This window comes from Lycorma delicatula, chromosome 9 (genome assembly GCF_047948215.1).
Source record: "Lycorma delicatula isolate Av1 chromosome 9, ASM4794821v1, whole genome shotgun sequence".
Classification (NCBI taxonomy): Eukaryota; Metazoa; Arthropoda; class Insecta; order Hemiptera; family Fulgoridae; genus Lycorma; species Lycorma delicatula.
The window spans coordinates 81,287,025-81,300,231 of NC_134463.1; the positions used below are offsets into that span (position 1 = coordinate 81,287,025).

Sequence of the window (13,207 nt, forward strand, 5' to 3'; positions counted from 1 at the left end):
CTAATATTTTTTGTATATATTAAACTAAATTCTTTACAAATGAACCGATTTCAGTGATATCTTACTTTCTTGGTAACTAATGCTGCAGCAGTGTAACTATATAAGTTAAGTATATTGTACAGCCAAAATTTTGGTTATCAACGTTTTAGCAAATGTCAATGTTAAAAAAAAAAACAAAAAAAACCCGTTATAAAAACTTCCAGATGTATATACATGTATTGGCCTACATTTTGATTAACATCTACATAGTTATTAATGATCCACAACAGAATCAAATAAATTTATGATTTTATGGATCAACATAATTTCTTTGAAAATGGTTCAAAACATTTCTGTATATGGGGCACTGATGGCATTAGATTTTGGATAAAATTAAAAAGGGGAAGGTATAGTTTTTGCTGTTTTGAATTTTTTAAATTTTGTGTAGAAGTTGAAGAAAATTGAGCTGTAGTATAATGAAAATGTTTACTAAGTTATTTAAAATTTCAAAGTTTTAAGACGATGAAATATAGTGGTGGGGGGGATATTTAACATTATTTCTGAACAGTTTTTACCTCATACCCCGAAAACCCATTCAACAAAAAATGAAATTTTGCACAAATATTTAGCTGTTTACTAAATTTCATTAGATGTATGTAAAGATAGTCAGAACAATCTAGTAACAGATTTTCAAGACGAATTACAAAAAAAAACAAAAAAACTCAGGGATAGTAAATACAACATAAAATGGATCACGGAAATTAAGGAAGACTTGAAAGAACTTGAAATAACAATAAAAAATTTAAGAGAAAAAAAAAGGTGAAATTAATTAACTGAAAAAGCAACAAATTATATTACAACCAAGAATGAATAGACGAATGAATGAAACAGGAAAGAAGGGGAGATTTCAGAGAGGGAAAAATAGGTAATGTCTGAAAAGATGAATAAATATTGGAAAAATAGAAAACTAAAAAATCCTTCTTATAATTGATTAAAGTTCGATGCTAACCATAAAAGTAAAAAATATATATATATATATTTTTTTAAATTATTTTTATTATATATTAATATATTCAGAGTGAGAAATGTAAAACTGAACCCATAACGTAATCGCTGCGTAATCGGTAGTTATGTTATAATGAAATTTTTTGAATGATGCGGATAAATTAAATAAGAAAAAATAAATAAAAACAAAAAATTACAAAAAAATATATTTGATTACATATAAAAAATTAATTTTAAAAAGGTACTAACTAACTAATATTAATATTAACATAATTAAAAAAGGAAACAAATTAGAAAAACCTCTAAAAATTAAAAACTAAGAATTAAATGAAATTGAGAGTTTTAAACAAAAAAATTAATATATTAACAAATATAAAAATGCACTGAAAAGTAAAAAATAAATTATATAAATATCTAATAAATAACCAATAAATAAAAAATAAATAAATGTAATAATTATTAAATTTTAAAATTAAAAGTAATGAAAATATTTAGTTAAATATTTCGTGGGGAAGTTTTTATAATTTATTTAAAACACAACATTTATCTTCAATAGTTTTTGCTAGGCGTTGTTCTGAATCGCTCATGACATGTTCTTTTGTATACCATATATATATATATATATATATATATATATATATATATACACAAACACAGTATACATACATTCAGTATATATACATACCCAAGAAATTAATTAATAAACTTTTATTAATTAATTACTTGGGTTAACCAATCAATTGTACAAACTTATAAATTAAATACAAAACCTTTCACTTAGAATTTTATAAGCTTCCTCAGATGACAATATACACTTATTCGCACATCATAGAAAATTCTCTTGCATGTATAATGTGTGTATGAATGTGTATTGTCATCTGAGGAAGCTTAGAGAATTGTATGCGAAACCTAGTGTATTTAATTTATAAGTTTGTACAGTTGATGGGTTAACCCAAGAAATTAATAAAGGTAATATTTTTAAGTAAAATATGTCTTTTTATTATTTTAATTCTATCCAATCAAGAGGAAAATAACTTAAATAAATTAAATTTAAGTTAATATTCATATATATATATATATATATATATATATATATATATATATATATATATATATATATATATATATATATATATACACGCGCGCGCGTTTATAAAACAGTTATATGGATTCTCTTTAGAAAAAAAGTTATCAATATGTTTGGTTACAGATTGAAAAATTTATCTAACAAAAAAAAATAAATAAATAAACAAGTGGAGACGGATTGCCTGCCTGCTTCAATTTTGATTAAAACACAAAAAACAGTAAAAAAAAAATCAATTTACCGACAAAAATCCAATCTTACATCTATTCATTTGTCATAAATCTATGAGTTAAACGTAAACAATTGAAATTTATCTTTTTAATTACTGTTTCACAAAATATTTATAACATGTTCTAATAAAAAGTACAAAAGTAAAACATACTACCCAAAGCAAATAATAAATAAAACAAAAAATAAGAGAACACTAACATCGCTTAATCCTCTAAAAGATTAAGTATGTTCCAAACATATGATGCTGAACCTTTAACGTCAAAGTAGCCGAAGTGCGATGTCAAAACTTTTGTCTGGGTAACAAATTGAAGTTACTCAAAGCCTACGTAAGACTAAGTTGAATAATGTCTTAAGTTAACTAAATTTCAGCAAACAAGAGATAGAAGTCGTTTTTGTAGAGTTATATAACTTATTAATATGCAGTGCTAGTCAACAATAATGGTACACTTTAAATAATCTGTTAAAAAAAAAAAAAAAAAATTTTGCTTGTGTTTGATTAGTATTTAACAATAATAGAAATTTTGTAAGTTTTGTAATACAAAATATAAATACATTGATAGAAAGTATTTATCAGTATAAAATAGAATAAAACTGTTGTAAAACAGTAATAATTTATGTTTAAGAACATCCTTTCGTAGATTCAATATACAGGGTGTCCCATATAAAACGCAACCCATCAATCACTCATCCATGAAATTTCAAAAGTCAAGCTTACTCCCCTACTCGTTACTGAAATGGACTCGTCCAACATCTGAACATCGCAGCGTGGCAGTAGAACACTACCGATAGTAACAACAATGCAATCATAACGTTCAGTGTATTGCTAGAGACAAGATGGTGTTTTCGCTAGATGAACGTGTTTTCATTGTCGAGTCGTACTTCAGTACGAAATCAGCGGTTGCAGTGCAAGATTTGTTTCGCCATAAGTACCCAGATAAACCGGCTCCTAATAAAACATCAGTATTAAGGTTAGTTGCAAAATTTAGAGAGACCGGTTCTGTTAATAACAAGGAACACAAAAGATCTGTGTCAGTATTGAATACAGATACAGTCACTGAAATTAAAGACCGATTACTCGCCTCGCCAAATAAATCGATCAGACGTTTGTCTGTTGAAATTAATTTGTCTAAATCAACTGTTCATCGGGCAACCAAACGATTACAATTACGACCTTATTGCATTCAAACGGTTCATCGACTTCTTGAGCCCGACAAAGAAAAACGGCTACAATATTGTCAACGGTTCCGTCGATTTCTGCGAGGGAATTAATGTTATGGATTCGTTATTTTTCACAGATAAAGCACGGTTTTATTTGGATGGCTACGTTAACAGCCAAAATAGTAGAATTTGGAGCGCTGAAAATCTCAACGTTTATCACGAAAAACAATTACACCCGCAGAAGTTGGGCGTGTGGTGCGCGATATCGCGGAAGAAAATAATCGGTCCTATTTTTTTCGAGTACACCATTAATGCAGAACGATATCAGGATATTTTATTTCAGTTCATCGCACTCTTGGAAGAGGAAAACAGACACTGCTGGCTACAACATGACGGTGCGACATCGCACTACGCAGGTTCAACTTCTGATTTTGTCGAGGAATTCTTTGGTAATCGTGTTATCGGTCGAGGCTTGTGGCCACCAAGATCTCCAGATTTGACTGCGGCAGATTTTTTTCTACGGGGCTACCTAAAAGAAAAAGCCTACAGCAACAAACCACGAACACTTGAACGATTGAAAGTCAATATTGAACAAGCTGTATTAAATATCCAGCCACAAACTTTGAAAAAAGTTGCAAGAAACTCTGTAAAAAGAATTGAAGCTTTTATTCAAGAAGATTGCGGCCACTTCCAACATTTACTCTAAATGTAAGGTAATGGATGGTAATAATAAAAATTAAATTTTCATTTACACATGCCTTTTTATTATTTCAATACCTACCAATATAATGTTCGGTTGCGTTTTATATGGGACACCCTGTACTTCTGAATAATAAAATTATTTCAACAGAAATAACTTTGGCATTTTTTCGTTAAAACTACATTCAAAAATTTCCATCTGATCTACTAAACTATGTAATTAAGCAATAATTATTTACTACGAGGCGAGTTTTTTAAGTAAGATCCGTTTTTAAATAGAAACAAAACTGAAAAACATGAACAAATTTTATTTCTTACATATAAACTACTATTTAAAATTTAAAAAAAAAAAAATTTTTTTTAATAAAAAAATTTAAATTAAATTTAAATTTTAAAATTTAAATTTTAAATTTTAAAATTTAATTTTAAAATATTAAAATTTTAAAATTTTAATAAATTTTAAAATAAATTTAAAATTTATTTTTAAATAAATCAATAAAGTGATTTATTTAAAAAAAAAAAAAAGCTGACAACACTGTTGTCCCGGTCTTGGGAGTTGTAGGACATTCTCCTTGGGAGTTGTAGGACTTTCCCGGGACGCGGCCGTAGGCGCGTTCCAGTAAAATCCTGTAACTTTGGGTTGTTTCTAATGGACGCCTTATACACACATACAGGACAACATTATTTAAATATTTATCATTATATTTAAATATAATATTTTTTCATTTATTAAATTGAATGATTTTAACTAAAGCGCGCGCGCATAGCGTATTTAATTCGTGCGAGTATGGCACTACTAGCGGCGACGTTCGGCACTAACTAAACTAATGTAATTTCACAACTTACGTAGAATAAATTTTGCCTGTACAGTCAGGAAACTGGTATAGACGAGAGGCTTAACGCATCAAGTTCCGAGTCAACCGGGCGATCGAGTTCGAGATCCAGCAGACACAGTTATTTTTTTACACTTTTTTTAAATATTATTCATTTATTTAATTCCACCCCTCACTTGTGACGTGACAACATAACAGTAGTTTACAGCATTTTTTTGGGATTGGGGTGCGATTTTGCAAATTTTTTTTGCTTGTCTTTTGATTATTAATAAATGAGCCGAATAAAAATAACACCTTAATTAGGCGAAACCTCAAGACACGGAGGGTGACCTTGCTCTACAGCCTCACCACATTGACCTTTTAAGTTAAAAATGTAATGGTATCAAAATATAGAAGTAATTTAAACAAGTTTGGTCAAAATCGGTCCAGTAGTTTTGAAAGATATAAGGTGATTTATAGGCAAACACTGAACACACGTACATACGAATATTAACATTCGGAAAATTTCCATCCGGTTTTTTGGTTTCCTTAAGTGTCAAAACGTCAAGATCCGGTGAAAATCGCATATTCCCAAATTGGATCGATTATAATACTTTCCCTTCTAGGGCTACAGCTCTACTAGACGCGCTACCTAGACGGGAAAGTAAAAAAGCTAACAACAAATTTGTTATATTTTCTTGGTATTAGTTATTTATTCTTATATAGTAGAAAAATAACATGAAAAAAGTTTAAAAAATTAAAAAAACAAATCGATATTTTTTAGTTTGCGGCTCCCCCACCCCTAATATTCTTTCATCGTTTTTTTGTCATTTGCACTACTATTTTTTTTTGTTATAGAGGTGGAGGAACCCCATTTACGAGCGCCGAAGTAGTGTAGGACTCGCTAACAGGTTCCGCAAGAAGTTATTAAATGTGTATGTGTTTCTGCGTACTATCGACTAAACCACCCCTGGGTTTCCGCCCCTCGGCCTCTTGGCTAAGATCAAAGTGTAGTACTTCTTTTATGCTTAGGAAGACTAAATAAAATTTGGTTAAAAATATGCAATAAATAAAAAGAAATCGTTTTCGATTTTTGGAAAAGGAGAGAATTTGGGGCAAAATGTTGTTAAAAAGATTAAGATAAACATGTACGCATGTACTGAGCTTAATATAAAGTGGGGTTACGTTGAGAAAATTTATCCCAAAAAAACTATCTACTCCCATCCCCTGGGACCCCAAACTTTTATCAAAAAAATTGTCCTATATACACGAGTCTGTGTGTCAAATTTCATAAAAATCGGTTTATCAAGTCAAAAGTTATTAAAGCTTCAAACACGAAAACACATATACGAATATTACCCTTTTTTTGTTTTTTGGAGTCCCTGTATCATGAAACGTTGAAAAATGCAAAAATCCAATACTCCATTTTTTGACTGATTCATTTTTGCTGCATAACTCTAGAGGTATGACGCTAGGAAATTAATACCAATTTAAAGAGTTAAAAAAATAATGTAATATATCTATAAAATAATTCAATCAACCTTAAAAATTTGTAAATAAGATTGAAAAATAACTTGTTTGAATTTTTTAACGGTCAACGTTCCTTATTATTTTAATTTTACTGTAATACTGAAAGTAAACAGTCAATTATTATTTGTTTTAATTTTTTAAAAGTTTGACTACTTATTTTTTACATATATGTTAAAAAAATTTTCGCAGAAAACAGAGGCTAAGCTATTTTAAATAAAGTAATAAACAAATCTAATAAACACGCATTATTTGATACTTTTAAAATAGGCATCAACACAATATTTTCTGGAAAACAGGAATCTGTAAGTGAATGAGATAGGCAAACGTTTGCCTTGCTTAAACGACTGTGAAAATTCTCTTTAGGTTTACATTGTTTTATCAATTTATTCGTGATAAGCTGACAGTCTAACACATAAAAAAAATCGCTATTTGGTTTATAAAAAAATAAGTCTTTGATCCATTATCAAATCTTTCTTGTTGAAACACAAAAATAATGAAATTGGGGATGAATCTACGTTCGAAACTTCTATTCCTGATATGCAGATGAATAAACACTCTACGTGACACTTAGATAGCTACATACGCGGAAAATTTCGTTGTTCAAACAACCATTAAAAATGCTGCTTGTTGGCTTTCTGATAGAGAAAAATTCAGTGGATTCAAAACAAAACACAGATGTTCAGACCAATACGAACAATAGTTATACTGAATTCTTTCTGTAAAGACGTGTTTTAGCATTAGTTTTTTCTTCGCAACAGTTTTGCAATTCCGTTGTTAATTTAAATTATTAAATTAGATAGTATCGTAAAATATTATAAAAAGAATTTTTAGATGTACTTCACAGCCAAAGAAGCAATTTCTTTTTAAACGGCCACTGTATAAAAGAATCACCGAAAAAATTTTAACAAAATAATTTTACTTGAAATATTTAAGATAAAAATCCTCTTTTTTTAAAAAAATTAAATATTAAAATTTTTAAAATAATCTATTTATGAATTTATGGAACGTAAGTTGTACTACCACTGATCTAAATACGGAGTTTTATTTGCAATTTGTTGTCATTCCTACATAATTTTTTTTTAATACATTGAAATAATTTCTGCTTTATACTTGTAAATAAAAAAAGGTGAAGATTTAATGTGATATAGATTTAATTTTTTCTACTAAGTGTTTTTTGTAGGATATAATTCTTCAAAGATTTTTTTTTTTTAAGTAACACCATAGTACATCTAATCTTCGAAAAGGTTGACGATCTAAAGTGTAAAAATTACAAATTATAAGTCCTACAATCGAATTTGTTAAATTAAAAATGTATCATTGTTTTTTTTTTTTTATTAATGATAAAACAAAATTTAAAAAATAATTAAACAATTATGAACAAAAAACCCATATGTTTTATCATAAAACATTATGGTTCTATAGCAATGAAATTTGTGTCTAATAATAGTCGTACTAGAGTATATATATTTTTAATATTAACTAATCATATTAACATCAATAATTATTTAAACATTCTTACCGAAATAATTACATGTCCAATATTAATTGCGTAACTCATAAAAGCAACGTTTCCAGTACGAACATGTTTATGAATGTATAAAAGTAACGAATATAACCTAAACACACACAACCTAAAGTTACAGAAACGTCGAGAATTCAGTACGAAACGTATTCAACAGCTATTTAAAATTCTTAGTGCCAACTATAAAACAAAGAAAATAATTGTGTAATTATAAAGTATAATTAAATCAATATGAAAAAAGTAGTCTTAATACATAATAAATATTTTAATATTTTAAAAACGTGGATTTCTGTAATTTTATTATTTTATCTGTAAATAAGTTTATTTGATTTAAAAAAATTAAATCTTTCTTATGTTTAATATGTACTGTTTGAAATTTTAACAATATAAGTAGTTTCATTTTTTAGTCACTAGAGGGTGGTAAGAGGGATGAGTTATGATGTCATAGTTTTTTTTCTGTTTGTGTGTATGTGTGTGTCTGTCTAAACCAGCCAGCCCTATACAGTTTAACGTTTTAATCTGACGAACGTGTTTAACTTGTCTTCTTGCTAAAGACGTTTGATTGTTTTGCAGTAATGTAACAGTGCGTCAGATACAGTATAACTTTTGTTGTTTGTAATAACAGTTTAATATCATTTTATGTGATGTCAACATGAAAAAGAACTTATAAGGTAAATTATTTATATAGTAATATATTAAATAATTTTAAATATATTTAATTTAATGAATGTATTTTAAAACCTTATTAAATTATTTATATGTGTCTGTACAGTTAAGTAAAGATAGGTTAAAGTATAGATCTTCAACCATTACTCCATCTTAAACATTTTGTGGCACGCGGGATCAAAAATATTAGTTGTAAAAATTTATCTTCTTTTATTAAATATTTATGTATCTATCTTTTTAAATGCGAAAAAGTTAAAATATAAAACACTTGATATCAATCTTTTCCTGTAATTAATCTAATTCATTATTTTTCGAGTTTGTAATAAATAAACTGTAGTAGTAAACACGTCAGACTTGAATTTAGTGTGAATATAGGTAAAATAGTTATAATACAGGGGAAAGTACGGTGATCGTGTCAAAAATGGGGCTTTGTGTTTTTTGCAATTGTTTACGTTTCAGGGCCCAACTAGTTCACCTAACCAAAAATATATATGTACGTATGTGTGTATAACAGTTTAAAGAAATTTTTTAAGCCAAAGGGGTGTATCTTAGTTTTTCTCAAACAATTTTAAGCAAATAATATGGGAGTTAATTCATTAATTATTGCACAAGAAAGGTTTACAATACGAATTACACAAAAAAAAGCTGTAACAATATTTAGAAAATTATTTCATAACTCAAAAGTATTCTATATTAAAATATGTCATTTTCGCTTAAAATGACGGCTTAAAAGTAACATAAATTTTTGAATATTTCATTAAAATATTCTTTGGACAAGACTGTGAATCTCGAACCAATACTGGTTAGAAATATTGGTCCAAAAGTGATAAAAGGTTGAAGATGCTTAGGTTAAAGAGTCCGATTCTACATAAAGCCATTGTTGTTTTTAGAGAAATAAAGACTGTCCGTATTTGCTCTAGAAAAAACAACATTTTCTATTACTCTAAACCGTTTACATAACTGCATAACAGTCGTTGTTCGGCAATTCAAAAATTTGTTTTTAAAGTTTTATTATGTTCCTTTGTTCAGCTGGAATCCATTTCAAATTACGTTTTTCACAAAATTTCTCTAAAATTCTTATAATTATTTTATATATTCTTTCAAACTTGTATAAAATAGCCTCTACTTTAAAAAAAAAATATTTTTTATTTTTATTTTTACGAATATTATCTACAGGCTTTAATTCTTTTGTAATTTCAATAACTACTGAACCGAGTTAAAAAATTCCTACGCTGTTTAAAAAGTATTTATTCTCTACATGTGAAGGTAAAAGAATATTATATTATTTCTTCTGTCTATAATTTCACCCCTCCACCATCTTAGATCCACCACCTTAGAATTTAGATAAACCTTCGTTTATCTAAATTATTATTAAATTATTCTAATTATTATTATTATTTAATTAATGAATTATTCTAACTATTCTTCTAAATTACTTATATGAAATGTAATAATACCGCACATCATAAGCCAACCAAATTTAGAATCATATTTTTCGAGGCCAAGTATGGGTCAAATTCAATTTTGTAAAGGTCCAAACTCCTATAATTTCCCTCCAAAATTCACAATTAACAAGGGGAAAAATTAAAATATTTTTATATTTGAACTAATATTTTTCAAAATGTATTCTACTTTCAAATTAAATACTAATTAAAAGTATTTTCGATTTTAATTAAAAAACTTAATGTATTTCTGCATAAACTGTCACGCATATTATTTTATATAATTTTCTTATTGTTATTATTATTATGTATTTTTTTTTTTTTTTTTTTTTTTTTACTTCTTTGTACGAAGTAAAGTAAAGTAAATTACGATCGCGAAAAATTTCGGTTTTCAGATTTTAACGGAAATATTAATTTTGACCATCCCTGAATCCATTTTGACTAATTTCGGCGTGACGTCTGTACGTAATATGTGCATATGTACCACACATTACTCAAAAACAATTAGCCGTAGGATGTTGAAATTTTGGATTTAAGACTGTTGTAACATCTAGTTGTGCATCTTTTTTTCTGATTTGGAATCGACTGGACCAGAAGTGTCGAAAAAAGCTCAAAATCCAAAATATTTGGATTTTGGACTTTTTCTTAAGTGCAGTAATAAGCCCTCATTGAGATTTTTTCAATGACATATCTGAAGTAGTACTTATTTTCATTGGTTCCATAGTTATAGCCAAATTAAATTTTAATTAATGAAATATTTGGATATTAGGGGAACGCACATCGGTTCAAATCAGACTTCATCTTCCTTTTTTTCTTAAATTTTTTTTAAATTTAAATATATTGATTTATTAATAATTATTAATCTCTGGTTGAAAAAAAATTATAATATATAATTTAATAATAACAATAAAAAGAATAATATGAAAAAATATCAGAACTTATCCATGAAATAAAGTTTTATGTACATTTCATTTAAAAAAAAGTGTATATGCAATTTAATAGGCGTACAAGGAAGTCATGTGTTGTCCACTCAGATTTTTATTTATCTAACACTAGTCGTAAATGATAATTAAGTAACTTGAAGAAATAAAATATATATATATATATATATATATATATATATATACAAAATAATAATTTCATACCGTATCATTCATGAGGGGTAGAAAAGAAATTCCTTGCAGTACTTCTCCAAACAGTGCATTTTTTGGAAATTTTTGCCGAAACATGAATTCAGCCAGGTAGGATTGATTCTAACCCACCGGGTAGGTCTAGTTGTGAACGCGTCTTCCCAAATCAGCTGATTTGGAAGTCGAAAGTTCCAGCGTTCAAGACCTAGTAAAGACAGTTATTTTTATACCGATTTAAATATTAGATCGCGGTTACCGGTGTTCTTTGTTTCCTGAAGCTTTTCATTCCACCATTTCAGCGGCCCACACAAGCGTTCAATGGTTTGAGTATGAACACCATTATGAGGACGAACGAAATGGTAGCAAATTATTCACAGTGTAATATAGGAATCCTGTTCTTTCTAGTACTCGGTTTCGCCAGGAATCCTAGTACAATATACTCCCGTCATTAACGTTCTTTGATAGCATTTAGTAGAATTTGAATCGATTTGTCACCATTACACACAACGAAACAATCGCCGTTTTCACGACAAATGCAGCCGAAAACCCACTGTTGTTGGTAGACGCGATCAGCATGATTTTTGCGCCTAGAGAATACCATCTCATCGATTTTGACGACCGTACCATTTCCCCTTATTTTACATTGCATGTACTGTTCAATATAAACGAAACGTACTTCTTGAATGAAATTATTCCAGTCGAATAATGAAATATAATGAAATTATATCCGGACTCATATTTTGATTCACGATGACATCGAGCAACACTTGCTTGTTATTTTCAACACCCAACTATATAGATGATGTATGACGGTCATGAAGTTGACATTCGAATTTTTCAGCTACGTACCGTCACGTATATTCAAATATCTTAGTTCACGGTAGGATCCCATGCAGTTTCAAGAACTCAATTTTTTTTTTGTTTACCCTTCGGAACCACCATCAGGATTACTTCAGAGGATGAATGAGGATGATATGTATGAGTGTAAATGAAGTGTAGTCTTGTACAGTCTCAGATCGACCATTTATGAGATGTATGGTTGCTTGAAACCCAAGCACCAAAGAACACCGGTATCTACGATCTAGTATTCAAATTCGTATAAAAGTCTTTACTAGAATTTGAACCTTAGAACTCTCGACTTCGAAATCAGCTGATTTGCGAAGACGCGTTCTCCACTAGACTAACTCGGTGGGTTCATAATGAAATCTTTCTTTCTTTTTCGTGTTTACTCCGGTAACTACCGTTCAGATAATACTTCAGAGGATGATATGTATGAGTGTAAATGAAGTATGTAGTCTTGTACATTCTCAGTTCGACCATTCCTGAGATGTATGGTTAATTGAAACCCAACCACCAAAGAACACCGGTATCCACGATCTAGTATTCAAATCCGTGTAAAAATAACTGGCTTTACTAGGACTTGAACGCTGGAACTCTCGACTTCCAAATCAGCTGATGTGGGAAGACGCGTTCACCACTAGACCAACTCGGTGGGTTTCATAACGAAATCTGCTTTCATGATTTCACACGGACAAAATCTAAGTAAGCGGCTAGGTATACCGAGTTGAATTTATGATAAAAAAATTTACTCTTATCTTATCCTTTCCGTTTGAGAAATTTTTAAAAAAGCATCCTACATTATTAAAAATAAATAAATTGTGTATTTAAACAAATAATCAGCGGCGTCGGTATTCGATAAAAGTACTTAAATTTCTACTTAGATAATCGGTCGATTATATCTTCGTACATTTGGATTCATTAATTGCTTAAAACTTGTATAAACGAAGAATTCTGAATTTATGTGCCATTCTGTTGAATTCTCTCAGTTTTCATGCAAAAATAATTCAATTACACAATCCCAATATCAGCAAAAAAAATTACCGTGAAAAATAACCGCAGAATTAGTTCTTTGATCTCGACCGCTTATTGGTGTATCCGTTTTATTTCAG

The 13,207-nt window shown here is 28.8% G+C and overlaps 1 protein-coding gene across 1 annotated transcript in view; it reads left to right on the forward strand.

Moving 5' to 3' along the window:
- Positions 1-8,665: 8,665 nt before the first annotated feature.
- The window catches only part of LOC142329942 (glycine receptor subunit alpha-2-like), a gene marked incomplete at its 5' end in the record, with an annotated part of 440,959 nt that continues 436,417 nt past the window's right edge, over positions 8,666-13,207 (forward strand). Inside the window, one exon of the mRNA XM_075374909.1 lies at positions 8,666-8,691. Within this exon, the coding sequence (XP_075231024.1) occupies positions 8,666-8,691 (26 nt within the window). The remainder of the gene's footprint in view (positions 8,692-13,207) is intronic.